This window comes from Gymnodraco acuticeps, unplaced genomic scaffold (genome assembly GCF_902827175.1).
Source record: "Gymnodraco acuticeps unplaced genomic scaffold, fGymAcu1.1, whole genome shotgun sequence".
Lineage (NCBI taxonomy): Eukaryota > Metazoa > Chordata > Actinopteri > Perciformes > Bathydraconidae > Gymnodraco > Gymnodraco acuticeps.
Genome location: NW_022991003.1, coordinates 1,238,139 through 1,258,282, shown reverse-complemented (window position 1 = coordinate 1,258,282; position 20,144 = coordinate 1,238,139). Strand labels below are relative to the sequence as shown.

At 40.1% G+C, this 20,144-nt stretch overlaps 1 protein-coding gene across 2 annotated transcripts in view; it reads right to left on the bottom strand.

Moving 5' to 3' along the window:
- Positions 1-866: 866 nt before the first annotated feature.
- The window catches only part of lingo1a (leucine rich repeat and Ig domain containing 1a), a 147,131-nt gene continuing 127,853 nt past the window's right edge, over positions 867-20,144 (bottom strand). For both annotated transcript variants that reach the window (XM_034236111.1, XM_034236110.1), the window contains one exon: positions 867-3,615. In XM_034236111.1, the coding sequence (XP_034092002.1) occupies positions 1,759-3,603 (1,845 nt within the window). In that variant the 5' untranslated portion in view covers positions 3,604-3,615 and the 3' untranslated portion in view covers positions 867-1,758. The remainder of the gene's footprint in view (positions 3,616-20,144) is intronic.

The following is a 20,144-nucleotide window of genomic DNA, read 5'->3' as shown; positions in this document are numbered from 1 at the left end:
TTCAACATAGTCCAGGGTCAAAACAAAAAAAATGGTAGAACAGAAACAAACAACGGATTCCCGGGTTCACTCGGGACCAAAAAAAGGCTGGGTACAGTAGCCACGCTTTGAACAAAGAGAGCATTCAGCAAGAGGGAGAACGATGAGCCATATCCAGTGGTATTTTTTTTTTCTTTATGCAAAATGGATTACACCAAAGCTGCTTCAGATTGCTCCATGGGTAAAACCATCTGTGTCACTCAAACCATCTGCATATTCTGTCCATACTTCCAGCCCATTACTCTGTCGTTGTCTGTAATGTCATCCATCATAAATAACTTAGCCTTTATCCTCACACATGTTGCAAAGCCAAGCTGTCCACAATGTGTGCTCGAAAAGGAAAAGGCTGTAACGTCAGATGTGTATATGCAGGTCCAACTGGGAGCATTATATGCACAGTTCTTTTTCCACTGACAAACATTGCACATTTCTGGGGAATAGCAAACCTTTAAATGATCCTGGAGAGTAATATGTCCATGGCTTTGCTGGGGGGGGATCATCGACATAAACAATTGATTTTGTAAAACGATCAAGAAAAAAAACAAAACTATGAAAGAAGTATTCTACAGCTTGAAGAGCACATCTATTAAAACATTTGAGCACCAAACTTTTTCTTCCTCACAATCATGTCGAGCACAGATAAAAACCATTATTAAGCGCTTACAGTATCAACGTCCTAAAATTAACTATTCAGCTTCATCCATTGTTGGTACAGAGCTCCATCATATCAGCAACATCTCACATTTCATTATGTATCCTGCTCTCCATCCATGTTTGTGCACTGTGTGCATAATAGGGGTGACTGACATTGACACTGATATCAGATACATGGCTCAAAAGGCTTTATTAGAGCATTTTCCCAATGATAAAAATCCTGTTAGTCACATTAAATTGATTCTTACATACCCTTTTGTTTGATTTGTACAGTACATAACTGAGCATTGCAATTAATATTTTAAGTGGCACTATACATCTGCATTATGTCATTTCAGAGCACTTATGTGTATCATTCTGTTTTTCAGGTCACCTAATGACCAACTGGTTTACAGTACCCTTCATTGTTCTTTCTCAGACAATAAGTTCGCTATGAATTAGCTGCAAATAAGATGTTCTATTGTGCCTCGTTCTGTATTTCCTATCATGTCATTTTGCTATACTTTGTTATATATCTCTGCTCACTGGTGGGACATACTCTTTTTTTTTCATTAGCGATTGTGACCAACATATACATTTGATGGTTTACAGAACATCACTGTAGGAAAGAAAACGGACCATATGTAGAACATAGTATAATGGTGATTCATTGAAATTGTACGTTGTATACATGTGCTCATCAACCTATACAAATCTCATTCATAACTTGACATCCAACCTTGGAAACAAATGTAAGAAAAAAATAACATAAAATAAAAAAATACAGACACAAAACAGCGATGTTCGATCTGCCCCTCCCATACTGGCTGTTTGAAGTGTTTTGTTTTCAGATATATTGTTCCCAGTATAAATCCACAGGAATATGAACTGATATGACAAAGTTGACTTTCAGTTGATGCCTTCACAAGTCAGGAAGTGCTCTCTTCTTTAGCACTTCAATCAGAAAAAAACATTTGACTCTATGTTCACAGACCAGGATCCACAGGTTGGTAAGGGAGGAAAGAAAATGTCTTCTTTTCCATTTGTCATTTTTTTTGTTCAAAATGAATAAATTCCTCGTCTGGGTTATATCATTTTCATGTTAAACTTGCGAGGAGCATCCGCTGTGCTGCTGCTCATGCCAGCGTCCGATTTCCGTGGCACATACTCGATCTCGATGTTGTGCTTCGTGGCGCCTTTACCTCTACTCCATAGGAAGAGCAGCACCAGGCAAAACAAGACGACACCGAGAAAAGAGATGAAGCCCATTGTAGTGGCAATGATCAACGTCTTAATATCAAAGGGGAAAGGCGCATTGGCTCGTGTACCATTACCAGTTTCAGCGGGCTGGTTGGAGATGAAGGCTAAAGTCTTGTTGGACCTTTGTGGCCAGTCAGGCGAGTAGCTATGGATGTGAAGGTGAGCAGGGGAGGTGTCATTTCCGCCGGCGTTGCTAGCTATACACGCATATGTACCATTGTCTTGGGTCTGGGCATATCGAACCTCCAGGGAACCATCTGGCAACACGGAAAGCCTTCCAATTGTCTTGGAGGTGATGAACTTCTTTTGCGGAGATAGCCACATTATCACTGGAGAAGGATCTCCCTCTGCTTGGCAAGCGAAATGAACAATGGCTCCCTCGTCAACATATTTCTGCTGAGCTTTGCGATCCCTAATCCTAGACTTGCGACACGTGAAGTAGTTTGGCTGCAGGACATCTGGAAAGTCTTTGAATTCTTTGCCTTGGACAAACTCAGGGGAGGCACAGGTAGGCTGCTGCCTGTTGAAGTTCAGTCTCCAGCGTCGTCGGAAAACCCATAACAGTCTGCAGTCACAGGCCAGGGGGTTATCATACAAGGCAAGGGTTTCGAGGTTGCCGACTGAATGGAAAGCAGACTCCTCTAAAGTAGTTAGAGTGTTTCCAGAAACATTTAGGATCTTCAGGTAGTTTAGACCACGGAAAGAGTAGGGCTCAATCATTGCCAGTCTGCCTCCAACCAGGTGAAATTCCTGCAAACGCAGAAGGTCATGAAGCTTATTCCCCTCAATGGTATGGATAGGGTTATAGGAGAGATTAAGAAAGCGCAAATAGACCAAGTGCCGCAGGGCAACATAAGGAATTGTTGTCAGGTTGGCATTTGCAATGGTCAGGGAGGTGAGATTTAATCCATACAAGCAATTTGGAGTCATCGTATCCAGATAAGGCCAATTGGCTATTTCCAACACTTTCAGCCGGTAGAGCCGTTTGAAGGAATAATCCCGTATCACATTGATATTGAGGAGACGCAGCCTGAGCGTGATCAAATTGTGAAGGTGTGTAAAAGCATCTGTTGGTACGGAGGACAGGTTGCACTTCTCAAGACTCAGATGCTCAAGGCTACTAAGCCCGTGAAAAGCTCGGTGGGAGATGAAAACAAGGTCATTATCACCAACCTCTAAGGACCGCAGGTTGTACAAATCCTGGAACATGTAGTCCAACAGGATGACAATCTTGTTCTCACTTATGTCCAGCTGTGTGAGATTGCTCAGGCCTGTGAAGACCCCAAGCTGTATCAGCTTGAGCTTGTTGCTACGCAGCCCTAATGTCCGCAGACCGTAAAGGTTATTGAATGCTCCAGGTTCAATGGTGGAGATCGTGTTTTCACTGAGCTCCAGGTTTTCGAGGTTGGGAAACATGGCAAACTCGTCTGGGTTGATGGTTCTGATGCGGTTCTTGCTCAGGTCCAGCAGTTTTGTTTCTGCTGGAATGCCCTCGGGAACTGTCATGAGCTTTTTGCGGTGGCACATCACAGAGCGCTCTTGAACATTGCACTCACAGCGGGATGGACAGCCTGTAGTGGAGCCAGACAGCACGGCGCCAAGCATCAGTATCAGAATGGGCTGCCAGAAAGCCACCAGGTAGCTGTGCCCAGTCGCTTCCCTGGCCGCCATCTTATCGGTTACCTGGGGAGACACAAAGAAGAGGAAAACCATTTAGTTTGAAAATAAAATGTACCAGCTTTGACACCAATAATAAACTACCTAGCATTTCAGTGCAGATCTGGAACATTAAGTACATCAGCTCAAAGAGGAATATAGGAACATGTACAATGAGATTGTATGCCATGGTTTGAGCTATAGAGTGAAATTTAAATATGCAGTGCGAACTTGTACTAAAACACTTTCCTTCACCATTGTTTGCATTTTCCGCTGGACGGTTAGTTCAACATACAAATGCTGAAAAATGCCATTCTGGTGTGACACAGTTCCTAACAGAACAGAGAGTATGAATCCCGCTGCAATATTCATGCCACAGACTCTAGATGAATAGAGGTGGGAGGTTACGAGGAATAAGGTATGTGCTTGCATAATTGAGAGTGCTGACGGTTTTGAATTTTGCATCGTTCACTTTTCTACACAGAGCTTCAAAATTTCAAATGCAAGCAGCTGCTGTGAATGCACTGCTTTCTGTGACACCTATTTGTGATATCTTAGGAAGTATTGATTCTACCAAGAAAATCAAATGCCCAATACATCCTAGTAATCTACATACATCTCATCCGCTCTAATTTTGTCTCCTGTATTCTGAACACCATTTCCAGTCCACACCTTACAGATGATCAATCAGTCAATTGTATCACCCTGATATGAAGTGAAGGGGCAGAGCTTCATGTTTCATGCTGTGTCACATGCGCATACGTTGAGCACATCTGTGGTTTGATCTGGGTCCATAACGTCTTTTTATTTTTCAATCCCCTACGCTTTTCATCCTACGTCTAGCTTGCGTTCACTGTTTGAGTTTTAAAAAGAAGCAGTAGGGGGGTGGAGCAGCAGTAACAGGAGGATGCAATCAAAGATGGATGGTGGCAAGTGTGATGTATGTGCTGTGGCTGACACTTGGCTCATGCAATCCTTTACGATAAAATATAGACCTTACACCACCAGGGAATTGGATACAGAGAGATAAATACGGAGTTTAAGAAGAAAAAAACTAAAACATTTAACTCCAATTCTATCTTTAAGCATGCTTTCACATATTCCACTTACAACGTTATTAACAATTGATGTTATCATTTCATAATTTCCAGTTATATGCAAAAAACTAAAATGGCATCCTCAACATTAAAGGGTGAATTAATGATAGTGTCACTAATGCTATGATCGTAGATGGATGTTTGAACTAAATGTTTAATCATCAATTAAAATATTTAATTTTCATCATTCAAGTACATGTTATGGAACTGTAATTAACTCACAGTGAAGTGTGAGAAAATAAACCCCTTCATATCTAGTTCACACTCATCAGGACATGTCTCTGGGGGACTCCTGTCTGTGTGTGAAGGCTGTTGTCACCATACAAAGACTTTCGTCAGTATTATGCAGTTTCATCTCTCTCTGTAAATTGCCACATGATCACATGGTGCGTTTTTGCTGATCCACATAAGGTTTGTGATGGATAGTGCACATGTTTTTGCTTGAACAGATTTCAAGGACCATGTTATATTTGACGGAGTATGACTGTGTAGAGCAAAGGGGGCAAAAAACCTGATATTACAGTTACATTACGGTCAACAGTTAATCATGGGGTGACATGTTACTACCATTGTGGTCACATCTAATAACTTTTTCCAACTAAACCAACGTGCAACTGGACATCAGACTCATAAAAAAGGGTTTATGGGTTAGATTTATTTCACACAATTGTACTTTATTACTTCAGAGGTCAAAGTCCAGATAGGGAATTTGATGAAAGCATCTTTAATCAAGTGAAACCGGGAGATTTCAAAACAGGCAGAGATGATTGTTCACCCCTCACCAGAGCCTGCTGTGCTCCTTCCTGCCTCGAGCCATCCTGAATCATTCTTATTCCTTAACCCCCATTGATCAAGTCAGCGCTGAGTGCCGTTAGATGGAGTGGAGCGGGGCCGTGTATGGCATGCTAAGACACCTAAGAAGGAGTGTCCTTATTGCAAGCTCAATTCCATCAGTCTCCCTGTATCATGTGGCTATCACATATTGAATATCAGTCGATAAGATACTATTATGTCCAACTCTATTACCACTGATACTGAAACTCAATAAAGAAAATGGTCAAATCATAATCCCCTGTTGGTAAAGCTCCATGACTTCAACTTGAGCAGGTTATAGATCCAAGTGAGACCTTGTAATGAGTCTTCTTACTCCTCTACACAGTTTGAAATTACCCACACAATAACACAACACAAAATAACACTGAACTTGATTACTCCATTATGATCCATCATATTATTTTTCCAAGAACCATTAGAGAGAGATGTTGAGTTTTTACAGTCATTCCTTTTTCTTTTTTTTTCATGACGGCAACTTTATTGCACATGGCTTCAGCAGCAAATAAGTACAGACAGGGACACATTAGGATGAAGAATGGCATCCACCGGTAAACATTTGCCGCTCTGTGTTGTTAATGATCTGGTGTTATCATTCCCTTGCAGGCAGAGAATTACATTAATTGACGTGAAGTGAGAGGGGGAGTGCTTCTCAAAGAAAAGCATGTGGCCGAGTAGAAGTAAGACATCATTGATGAATAAATAAGGACCCTATGGTGCAAGACCAGTAATAACAATATCAATGAATGCCTTTATGATAGAATCCACAGGGACCCTAAAGATGTTGAATCATATCAGGAAATGAACGGTTCCCTATGTTCCTATTATAACATAGTGGCGTACGAGTAGCCATCAGTAGATCTATCATATTAATACGGACAATCTTAATACGGTGCTTAAGATATTGTTTCTTTATATACCCAAGCCACTCAAACAACGATATTTTTAATTAAGATAACGATATTTTTCACTCATTGTATTTCCACCTTGTTGATTGAACAGGTTGTGTGCACCCACTTGCAGTGAGTTGTTTTAATTTTTCTAGCATTTAATGTGAAATCACTCATAGATATAGTGCCATGCATCTGAAAGAGGCTGTTTTCCACAATAAGCACAATCAAACAACAAGTAGGGAGGGTATTGTTACAAGTAAAGTGTTGCTAAAAGCTTTAGTTTACCTGTCACACAGCATCACTCCTGAGCCTAGGTAAATACCTGTAAGCTTTTGATATCCTTAAGATGATGCTGACGTTATCTGTTACACATAGTGTTAAAAGCCTTTAATTCCTATTCCTCTGCAAACTGCTAAGTCAGCTGGCAGTTTTATCCTGAAAGGACGGACCAAGCTGTAGAATTGTATCTACTGTACTATTTGAATGGCTGTGATAGTAAAGCAAACCCTAACTCAAAACCACATTTACTAGATTTTAAGATGTATATACTATAGTTTTTTTCATTGGATAATTAATCAGTGAAACAATTAAAAATCAGCTTGTGAGATTATAAATGTCACTGCTACATAACATGGTTATTGGTTCAATTATTTGCAGTAAACAGCAGTTATAACACAGAACATGTATAGTGACGGCCACTTAAATCCATCTTAACCAGGAGAGTGTGACCTTTAGCTCCCCAAGAAAGATCACTTTAACACTGCTATAATGTCGCCTAGCTGAATTTCTCTAGAAAGGTTACCCTTGTGTCATTGAGAAGCTTAGCTGCCTGGTAGGCGTGTTGGCTGCTGCTAGGCCTGTGAAATGGCAGGGCTTAAATGTAAGTCGACGCCCGACAGATGGACAGCAAAGCCCTAATCCGGGCGAAGAAGCTGGTCGGAGCAACAAGGTGCAGAACTCTTACAGCGGCCAGCTGTTGTCCCGATGAAACTCGGCCATGAAACCTGTGGACATCTGAACCTGAAGTTCACCTCAATGTTTCTGTGCAGGTGCTCTGTCTAAATCCATCACAGATATGTAAAGTAACTGGGTAAGCAGCCTATTTGCAAGTGCCCATAAGTGAGAGAGTTTCAACTTAGTCTTTCTTGACTCAAAGGGTGGATAAACTGTTTGCGACAATTCTACTTTTCCTTATCTCAGCTGTACTACATTATATATATATTGTTTGACTAAAGATTGGAATACATAAAGCAAATGGTGATACTACGATTACATTTTGTTAGCCTTAACACATAGCATGCCTAAAGCCATATGTGATCTTGACCCTTTGCTTAGAACTTATTGAGTGGTATGGGTGTTAGGGTAAGTGATCAACTACATGTCTTATTGTTGTGGTCACAGGTTCAAATGTTTTGATGTATTTTCATAATGATTAAAGCACTGGACATACATCTTCAATTCAGTGGGATTTCCTCTCCAGAGGATATCATTACTTCCAGAGATTCAAAAAATAAAACAATTTGCTACTGATTATGGCAATAACGGGTGACAATATGTGCAGAGTTCAGTATTATTGTGGTTGTTAAAACTCAGTCATTTTCATTGCACCCAAGTTGACGCATGCTCCTTATTGGGGCTATTTTTTAGAGATGTGGTTCGGTGTTATGTGTGAGAGACGGAGTGTATGTCCGTATGTGCTGTTATATCATGATTAAACTCATAAGCCACGCCTCCCCAGCTCAGTTCAGAGGTCCATCGTACATTTTTGGTTCTTCAGGAGATGTGTTTTCAAAGAGGAACATCCCCCAGAATGTCGGGCTTTTATAAAGTAGATGCTGATTTTTGACAAGACTCTGCACTCCCTAATTAGGACACACACACACACACACACACACACACACACACACACACACACACACACACACACACACACACACACACACACACACACACACACACTCTGTGGGACTAATAAAGGTATTCTGATTCTGACACACACACACACACACACACACACACACACACACACACACACACACACACACACACACACACACACACACACTCTGTGGGACTAATAAAGGTATTCTGATTCTGACACACACACACACACACACACACACACACACACACACACACACACACACACACACACACACACACACACACACACACACACACACACACACACACACACACACACACACACACACACACACACACACACACACACACACACACTCCTTTCACAACATCGAAGAAAACAAAAAAGGGAAAAAACCTTCCAATAGATGTTTTTGGAGGAAGGGTCAAATCAAAGCCACATTTGATAGACATGCAAGTTCTGAAAATTAGAATGTTTGTGTTTTGACAAATAACACGTTTACATATTGTATCACAATCTCACTACATGACCTTTAAAAATAAAATAAAACGACATCTCTGAATAAATCAAAGAGGAGAATATTGTTCACTATGTTTATAGCAACAATATATATTTTTATCTTATAATTATATTGTTAAAAGAATAATGAAATGCTGTTTTACATACACCCAAACTCAGCTGTCCCTAAGAAATACTGATTCACATTTTCGGTATAACAATATTTGTATCAGCGACAAAGGGATGAAAGCATGTAAACTATATCAAAATAATAATTGATATTGATTTATCTCTTACCATTTTAAAAGTGACCCATTCATAACCTTGATAACATTTATTTAAAGTGCCTTTCAAAGTGCAACAATATTTGATTTGATTCATATTGAGCTGAACCTTTACTGTGCATTTGCATTTTTTTTTTAAGCCTGTCAAGTTGCATAAACATCTAAAGTGAAGTTGGATCTTCCTCAGCCAAGAAGTATTCATCAAATACTAATGCTTTATCTGTTGAAAAATATGATAAGATAGAGCATGTTTATGTTAAACAAGTTGCTGATTCTAAAGCATTCAACATCATTGTATTTCCCTCTTCTATCACTTTCGTCCAAGTGCTGCTTGAAGTGTTGTTGATTTAAAATGAACAAGGCAGATAATATGGAAGCTAGCAGATCTGTGAGCCTCACAGCAATGATTTGAGCTAAAACATGCTATCATCAGAATGCTAACAAACAGCCATGCTAAATGTTGATGTTTAGAAGCCTACCATATTCCCGTGTTAGTTTAGCCTGCTAAAATACGCTAATAAGCCTAGTAGGTCGTAAACCAAAGTATTAGACATTATTGATAACATAGCCTGATGATAGCGCTATATGAAACGTTATACTCTAACGTTTCATATAGCGCTATCATCAGCCGTATCACCCGTACTCAAGTCGGTCGCGAAAAGGTCCAGCTTGACTTGGGCAATGACTCGCGCATCTGCTCCACGAGATCAATGACCGTTTTGTCTCTGTTTACGCTTCAGAGTAGAGAGAGACGTGTTTTAGAGTTGCTATCATAGGACCACCGTTACTAGCACCACTAGATGCACTTTCAAAAAACGTGCTGCGTTGTGGTTTGGTGGTTTCTATGCAACGCGGAGTGTTGCGTTCATGGTATGTACTAGTGTAGGAATTTGGCCACGGGAGGCTGGGCCACTCGGGAGTTGGTTCTGGGCCGCATCTGGCCCGCGGGCCGCCATTTGAATAGGCCTGCGTTAGAGGATATCTACCAGAATTCAAGAACAAACTATACATGGCAAACAAGACTCCAGTTGCCATTACTCTAAACCAGTGGCGAGCCGTCAGGGCCCTCTAGGCCCTCTGTGAGGGCCTAAGATATTCTAAAAAATAATATTTGAAAACATTAAAAAAAAACATTTTTTAAAAAATATTATTTTTCATGTCTTTTTTGTTGTTACATTTTTCATTAGTTTTACCAAAATAACTTGATTTAATTGTATTTAAAATAACATTTCCAAAGAAATAAATCCTTCGAATCTGCCTGTTCAGTTTCTGTTTTTTTAAATATATTTTTTAAACCTTTATTTATCCAGATAAATGTTGGAATGTGAAGGGTTAAATGCCGTCTCTGCGAGTTATGTGAAGACGGGAGAGCTTGTTGGTCCCTCTCTACATTGACAGAGGGCCAGCTATTGGCTGCTTCTCAGGTCGACTATTTTCATTTCCTCGCTCCTCGGTCCTCGGTCTCACCGGAAGTTGATTTGCCTGCGCCATCTTGAGTACCGTCCCACGGCTTTTATTTCTGCCGGAGGACCGAGGACCGAGGAGCGATAACCGAGGAACCACCAGACCATCCTCCGATGAAATCCTCAGATACTCACCCCGCCCCCTTACTGTGTATCGCTCACTGATTGGACGAGGCAGTGCATGCACTGATCTGATGCTTCTTGACATGAGAGCAGAGTGAAGAAAATACATGAACCTCACGGGACTCACTCCTCAGTTTATACCGTGTTTTGTTTCAATTCATGTATCATTTAGTTACAAATATGTGATATATCTGAACAACAAAATGGTCAAAAATCATTTAATTCATTTTTTGGAAACATTTTCATGATCGCTTTTTTCGTTTTACATTTTCATTTATTGTCATTTCCATTCAGTCAGTCATTAAGTGCTATTCAAATGTTAATGTGCTACATATCCAAACAAACAAACAAAGTGTGCAATCCAATGAATGTTAATCTAACTGGTTTTTGATAGATAACATATCTCTTTTTCTTCTCTCAATTATTTTATTTCTTTTGTGCACTCTAATCAATATTAATCAAACTATTGTTCGTTTATACATTTTAAGAATGGCGTTTATCTTTTTTGAGAATTAGTTCTTATTTTATTTTATTTATTGGGGTCTACAACAGATGATACAAATGTTAGTGTCAGTAAATATGTACTAACAGAGGCGGGGGTGTGTGGAAATAACGGGGACATGAGCTGCTGTCAGACGATCAGCTGTGCAGCGTCATCACAAACGGACGTCGCTTCACGTGAGGCTCCGGAGGAAAGGACGTCCCATTGCTCTTAAAACTCATTTCCCTGCTTCTCGTGGTTTCCTTGCGTCCCTCCATGCTTCCCTGGTGGGATGGACTAAACGCAGGGAAACGACGCAAGTGAGGGAAGCAAGGATTTCATTTAATCGACCTGAGAAGCAGCCATAGTAACTCAATGAGAGTAATGTCAAATGACAGTACAATTGACCAATCATATCTTCCCTCTAAATGGGCGGGCACTATTTTTGCGGACTTTATGACAAGTTCCGCCCGCTGTGAGGTCTATGCAAGTGGTACAGTGACGCGTCCTAAAACCCGGAAGTAAGCTGCGCTCGGATTCCCTCGACAGAAACCAATGTGATTTCTCCATAGGATTTTGGAAAATAGCTTGAAATAAGGTCTGTGGAAAACGAACCTGTTAGATAAATGCACGTTTTGTTCAGCCGGATAATATCCACATGTCTACCCTACTTTTATTATTTTCGAATCATAAATCTAAACGATAGATTTTTAATTAGCATAAGTTCGTTCATGATGGCTCACTTCAGTGATAGTGATGACATCGTTGCGAAATTATTAACCGAGTCATTTTCAAGATTGAGTTACAATGATAAACTGGAGTGGTAAAGGATCAGCTGCATGATCCGCCATCAAGTGCTTCATCCAAAAGGACAGGAGGATGGACTTTGTGTTTAAGTGATTTGATCATCAAAGATTTGATCATCAAAGGTCAAAGTCATTTTCAATGTGGGCCGCCGTGCCGACTTAATTCATTTGTAATTGTTACTTGGCTGTGGGTGCCCTGTCATGATAGGTGTTTATATAAATGATCAGTGGCGTGCACAGACATGTATAGGGGCAGGTGCTCAAGAGAAAAAAAAGGGCACCTTCTGAGTCGTCGTGGCGGTCGCGCCGAAATTGTGCGCTCCGAAATTGTGCGCAAAAATTTGCCGGATAATGGCGGATTTTGTTAGTGTCTTTTCGGTTTTTGGTTACTTTATTTCGGTTTTAGGGTTAGGGTTAGGTTAGGGTTATGTTATTTAATTCTTATTTTTGCCTGATTTTACTGATTTATTATCAAAAAATTAATTATTTTAACATTTAATTGTATTATTCTAAATGACTTAGGGGGGTCCAATCTGAAGCTAAGGGGGGGACGAAATCCCCCCCCCCCCCCCCCCCCCCGGGATTGACGCCCCTGGTGGAACCGCCGGCTGCCTTAGTAGTGTGAGATTTATTAAAGGCACATCTTGTATGTCGTAATTGCATATATATTTATTTCAATAACCATATGCTGTCTGATGCAGATGCCTATCTAAAACAAATCAAATAGTAGGCTTACTAGCTTCTACACGCTAAAGCAACTAGTCAGGGATGCAAACTCATCAGGTATGAAAAAGGTGACAAGGATCCGAGCCCCCCGACCCCACGGAATATCGGCTTTAAAATTAGGAATAACAGAGGATTTTAGCAGTCAGAACAACTAAAGCAGCAGGTAATAATAACAGAAACGCCAAAGAGTTACATCTAATAGAAATATATAAAAGCATTTATTTTAATTGTGTAGCAGTCAGTTTATAATTTTGGCAGCACTGTATTTTCATGCCTCTTAGTATTTTTATAATACTTTTCTACTTTCACTTGAGGAACATTTTGAATGCAGGACTTTTACTGTAACAGAGTATTCCTACACTCTGGTACTTCTACTTGTACTCAAGTACAAGATCTGAGTACTTCTACTTTTATTAAGTACAATATCTGAGTACTTCTACTAAAGTAGGCTACAAGATCTGAGTATACTTCTACTTTTACTTTAGTAGCCTACAATCTCTATACTTATACCACCTCTGTTTATAGCCTATGAAAATAACTATTAGAAAACGAAGGCTAAAGCTAACGTTAGCAGATAGTGACAATGATATTGCGACAGAAACACTTTTCAGTTCACATCACGCTCTGCCGCTCTGCTCTGAACACCTGAACGGCCCGTTCTAACAGCTGTTCACCAGCGGCTCAGTCTGTGCCACAGTGACTCCGCACAGTTAACGAACACACCATAGATAATGTAGCTGACCCTCATCCCGGAGCAGCAGAGTTCAGCCGGCCCGACAGGCAAGAAGACTCGAGCACACAGCTCGCGCTTCATATATTAAAAACTAACACCATGCGCGTCATGATGGCACATAACAGCTCGCGACCGCAGATTATTTCGGCGATTAGATAAAATGTAAATTATATTTGACGCAACTTTAGTTACATTTCCATGACTTTTCCAAAACTTTGGGAAAAATATTGTTTTCCATAACTTTTCCAGGGCCTGGAATTTGCATTTTGAATTTCCATGACTTTTCCAGGTTTTCAATGACCGTACGAACCCTGTATAGTTTAGTTTGGCATCTGATTTAGGGGATTAAACAATACACTCATTGTATTTGTTACCTGGTGGTTACTTGGTCGTCACTAGGGCACTTTTAATCGTGTTGCTGCGTGCTGCTGCACCACACACCCGCCGTGGCCTGTCTGACTGACTGACTGTCAGCTCTGCGCGCTGCGCGTTCACTTTGAGAGCAGGGAAGGGAGGGGTTGCAGCCAGAGCACGTATGGGAGTGCCGCGGGGCACGTGTGGGGATGTCTGACAAAATTACAACGCGCATTTGGGGCATTGTTGTATATATTAGAAGCTTTTAATCCAGAATTGATCGATGTTACCATGAGCCACATACAGTACACTGTACAAAATTAATTAAAAAAAACTGTAAAAAACGAACTTTCAAAAGGGCACATTGCTGTCAAGAGGGCAAAACGGGCAGGTGCTCAAGCACTACCTAGAGTCTATGTGTGCACGTCTCTGTAAATGATGTTGTTTTGTGTGGTAGAGGGTCTCTGTCATTGATGCGTTTTGCACCCCGGGCCTAGTAGCCTATACACTGTGACGTAATATCTCTTCTTTTTTTCCCGAGGAAAGGGGGGTCAGAGGGCCTAGGTATAAAAGTCACGGCTCGCCACTGCTCTAAACACGCTACGAATAAACACTAATGGGTACAAATCGGTTGTATTTCTTCCATGGGCTGTAGTACAATTCAGAGAGAGCTGCTGGAATGGCGGTTCCCTTTGTTCCTCAAAGGCTGAGAGAAAATGCTTTCACAGGCGGGATGGCTGCTTCTAACACACATACTGCTGTGTTAGGAGCAGCTGTTGTAAAAATCTCCGTTTGTCTACGTATTGCTTTTTCCCATAATGCTTTGTCCCCTGATCTTTTTGGAGAAGGACAACTTGCTGACAGAGCCTTCAAGGCTTGAGGCGATTATGACACGGGGGCACACGGTTACACACGGATTATTCTCCAAACACCGCAGGAGATGCCAACCTGCGGTGCTCCGGTGCACCACTTGCTGCTACGCTGACAACAATCAGAGCACCGCCGCCCGCCATGGCAATACATGAAGGAGAAAATAATAACCAGGGAAGGACACAGGGCTTTATATTTCAGACTGTGGATCATGGGTCACTGATTTACTGTGTGGGCCGAACCTGGCTTGTTCTAGTTTGTTTAGTTTGGAAGATTGAGAGGCCAGCGCTAACAAGGTCCCACGGGGTGCTTCAAGAAAGTCTGTATCAAGCAATGAAACAAAAAGTGTATTTTTTTTTCATTCAGCAGTTCGAGTCATGTCATTTAAAAAACGTTCAGATCACAAACTTTGTTTCACTGACTGCTGTAACATTTGAAATGTTGGTCAAACAAACTAAGCTGTTTTTAAACAACAATGTTCAGTTACTTACATCAACTTTGTAGCAGATAGCTTTGTAGATGTCATCTTTAAATAATTGTTCATTATAGTTGAGCTCTGCTTTAGATCTTCACTACACAAAATAGTCCCTAAGGCTGTAGTAAAACTTTAATGAAAATAGCCCAAAATGCTTCTCCTTGAAAGAGCTTTTGTGTGTACTTTGAGACAAAAGAGCTGCGACTGTTTGCACAAAGGGCCCACATAACAATTAGGATGATTGTAGTTAAGTTACAGATTTGTCTTTTGAGAAAATGTTCGTCTAGTGCAAAATGTACCAACAAGTTTTTGATTCGGAAGAAACACAGACGCCTCAATATTATTATTGTAATGAATTCTCAGGCTATTGTGCCAAAAGCAAAGGAGCTTAGGAAATACTCAGGTTCCCCATCGCTGCTTTGAAGAGCTGCCATGAACACGTTTACTTATGTAATCATCTGTTTTTTCCTCAGCTATATAAGATATTTTCTTGTTGTTTTTTTTCTCAATTTTCAACTCAACAGCAATAACAATTGAATACAACAAATAACTTAATTTAGGAATACCAGTACTTGAAATCAAAGCAGTCATTTTTGAAAGGTGCAGATGTTAAAAAATACCTTTCTAGGCTGAGGGACATTTTGTTTACATAGGGACTCGCAAACATATGATATCCTTATATGAAGTGAGTGGATTCGACAGCTTCCCAGAGAGTGTTTGTATTAGGGGTTACATAAAGGAAGGGGGTTTGTATTTTGGCTTATGCAACAACCACTTCATCCATACGTCTGAAGGATGTAGCTTTAATACCTGACTACACCGCAGGCTACACTGGTTCCTCAATTAAGGAAGTCAACATAGAAACATGCCTTAATTGTATAATGAATGATTTGAGCTATATATCTTATCAGCTGCTAAAGGAAGTGTGATAGGCAGTGCGGAGCGGCTTAGAGCCATATTGACTTTAATAGTGACTGGCATCTACGAGCTTCCCTCCCAATGTGGTGAAGAACATGTCCCCTCTGCTTAGCTCGCCCTGCAGCTCAAAGTGAGGGAAATGAGCTGTAATTAGTTGATAGAGAAAGGTGCAGGAAATGCCACATGAATGTACTGGGATCAGACACTGGAGGATACTGCTACTGTAGCGGGAACACAGCATAGGGTTCAGGCAATACACTTGCAAAGGAGAGCTCAATGCAATGCTTGTTTTATAACAAGGCGCGTGGTGCAGTGGATAGAGCGTTGGTGTTCTGATCAGGGGGTCACAGGTTCAAACCCCACTGCAGGCAGCATGTCGTTGTGTCCCTGAAGACACTTCTCCCCAAAGTGCTCCTGTGGGGATTGTCCACAGTATTGAGTATGTAAGTCGCTTTGGATAAAAGCGTCTAACAAGTGATATGTAATGGAATGTATAATATTATTATTATTATCGGTTTTCTATGTAAAAATAACTAAGACATGCTTTGGGTTTCTATTGATGGAGAAAAACAATGAAAGATCTCACTTGCATTGAAGACCTACATTTTTAACAAAGCCTTCGGTTAGAGCTCACATTTTATTCATTTGATTTGATTTTGATGGTACTTAATTTGAATAATTTGAATGTTTTTTTGTTATTTTAATTTATTTTGTATTTCTATTTGTATTACATACACTATCTTGTATTTTCATTTTGCTGTAACTCCATCATTTACAATGTTATTTGTTTTAATTTGTAAAGCCCACTGATAAAAACGTGTTTTGTGATATTGGGCTATACAAATAAAGATTGATTTGATTTGATAACTCAACATAGAGTTTTAAACTAACTACTATAGAGGCCAAAATACAAATATTACCAGCAATATATATTATGCCTTTTTAAAGTCGTTTTAATGGGATTTGTCCCTTGGACAGAATACTAAACTAAAATAGTCAATGTTAGAAAAGTATTCATCTTTAATGGGATCCTAAAAATGTTTAATGCATTTCAAAGAATTAACAGCAGCTGATACAAATTGTTATCAGTCTAATAACTTTCACATATTAGTATTAGCTAAAACAACAATCCAGTTAGTGATCTTTGTAACTCCTTTTATGATTAAGAGAGTAAATGTTCAATATCTCTTCGCAAGGACGTCTGCTAATGCATTCCTGAATGGCAACAGCTATTTCTTTTTGAGTATTGAGTTATTTGACATTGAACGGATAAAAGCAGCAATCTGTGTCTCCAAAGGCCGTCCTCCCACCACTTGATGTACCATCTCACATCTCACCTTTGACAAGTTTGCACCACTCTCAAAAGAAAAGAAAAATAAGCATTGAAATAACTTCTAACCTCGACCTTGTCTAATTTTTTGAATGAGAAAGTTCTTTCAAATAGTTGCTTTTGCACGACATTCACTAAATGCATCTCATTCTTTCATGGATTTAAAATGGATGGCAGTGTAAACACACCTTTTAGAAATGCGAGAATGTACAACACACACTTATCTTAAAAAAATACACGTCAAAGCCTCCTCAAAGTTCTTGATTTATGACAAAGTACTGCGTGAACAAAGTCACCTAAGCTTTCTCATTTAGGATTAATCTCTTCTTTGGAGTTGGCTCAGACAAAAACTCTGTCTCACAAGTGCTTTATCAAAAAATCAGTTATCAGCATTACAAGAAGTGCTCAAGTGCCAAAGCTCTGAGGCAGATGATGTTCTGCTCGACAACAAAACAAGTGTCTTTTTTTTCTGCTCTCTTTTGCAACGTGACAAGTCAAAAAGGTAGATTTAACCTCCCAAATAAATAGTGACAGGTCTGCAGGTATAATGGCTCTTGTTTTAATGTGTTGACCCAGACATCTGTTGACTTTCAACACTCAACTATAATTACAGCTGACCCAAAACAACACGGCATTTGAAATTCAAAGAGTGCTGTTCTTGCGCTGCCAAACAGTGACTCAGGATCCCTACTTCAAGCAAAATGAATCACCTGATTGTATATGCAAACAAAATGGCGCCTGTTGAAATGAAAAGGGTGGTAAATTAATCGTCCATATAGGCTGCGGTCTGCTCAGTTATTAATTAAAATGTCTTTCTGCTGATAAAATTGGCTAGATAACTGACACATACTGGCAGTGACAATAATTCACAGTATTTAAGTTATAGAGGGATTAGTTACAGACTGTAGCCAATAAATATGCTTTTGCAAAAAAGGCATGAATCAGACAAAAACAATCCTGTAAAACTGAGTCTACTATACAATCGATTGTTTCCAAAACCTATACCACAGCTCATCAATAAGTACTCTTATTCTCAATGTAAGCATCCAATATTTATATCTTTCCATTTCTGAGTATCAATTCACTGAAACAACCTTATGTCAATGCTTTTTTCCCCCTCAACAATCTACAGAGAGTGGAGCAGCCCTCGCCGACCCCACCGTGGCTCCAATGCAGAGATAGGGGAGATGTCCTCTGAGAGATTGCCCAGAAAGATGAAGCCTTAATTAGCCAGATACAACCCCACATAATGGCGCTATTGATATAGACTGGGAAACGAGGACTAAGCAGAACAAAAAAACAAAGACTACTGTATATAAGATGGCTGAGACGGGCTTTGGAGGCGGTTAGAAAGTAACTGCAGTGGAAGGAGAAAAGGGGCTCTCACTCTCAACTCCAGCAAGGGGACATTGTCTCCTCTCTCTGAGCAATCCACCTGCTCCAAATTCTCTCATAAGAAGCTTAGAGGAAAAAATGCTGACCTTCATACGATCAAAGATTATGTGGAGGAAAACAACAATAGTTTTTTGAAGTACTTAAGCAATAGCACTCCTGGGAGGTTCGAGCAATTAAAGGCAAACTGACTTGTCTAAGCTGTCCTTGTATCCTCCCGTTCCCTATCTTCGGTTCCCTCTTGTGTGAGAGGAGGTCATAAAGATAGTGAAAATAAAATAATCACATCTCACTAGCTCTGCTAATCCTACTCCATACTAGAGGGAGCTGAATCTCACTTTTAGAAAGACAATCACATGCTACACAAGGATCAATGACAAGGTGACCCTGTGTGGTAATACCAGATGGCTTTAGGGTTGGCAAAGAGGCTGCAAATCCCTTGTCAACACTAGTGCACCCCTTTTTAGAGATGTGACGGAAAATGTGAAGTAGAAGTTTTCTTTCAGAAGTGATTCTGCTAAAGAAGCTTTCAAATGGCACATTTAGGGAAGCTTATATAAACCATGTGTGGATTAATATCTCTTAGAAAAACCTCATTAGATTTTGAGAGCAATTCATATCAAAGCCCATCCAGCCTCAATCTGCAGAGCTGGGAAGTGAGATCCGTCTGCCACTCATGCTCTAATTAATGATTTATTTATTTTGTTGTCTCCTTGAAAAGAGCAGTGCCTTTGTTGAAGCGTGCTGACAGGGATATGTTATGCTCGTGGACACACACTTTTAGAATTTCATCTTTGTAGTCTTGTCATGTTAGCCTTGTTGTGATGTAACTAGTATGACATGTACAGAGGAGACAGTGCTGAAACATTGCTGGCTGGGCTGAACAAAACATTTTATATTTATTTATATATTGTGCATTTCTGATGATTGAACATATTTGTATAAAGCATTGGCATGGAAATGAAATAACAGGAACTTCTTAACTGAGAGCTACGTCATGAAACGCGATACATTTGTGCTTCAGGGCAGACAATCGTTGCAATGCTGAACAATTCAAAGACATTTCAATGTTGCGTTTAGAACAGAAATGTAATCAAATGATAAATTATTCTTTTTATAGTTGTTTTAAAATGACTCGGATACACTTTTGATAATTGAATAATGGTTTCAGTCTTAGGCAAAACGTTGTTTGGCTGCAGCTTTTTACAATTGCAGCATTTTCTGTTTCTCTCTGTTTACTGATTCACCCATAATTGCCAACATTGTAGCAGCAAGCACATGCAAATGCAAAACACCTGAATTATGTATATGACATTTGCATATCTAGCACAGGTTCAGCACCAGGGTATGTACTGTACGACAGGTTACTCCGGAAGCTTCTGTTGTGACATCAGACG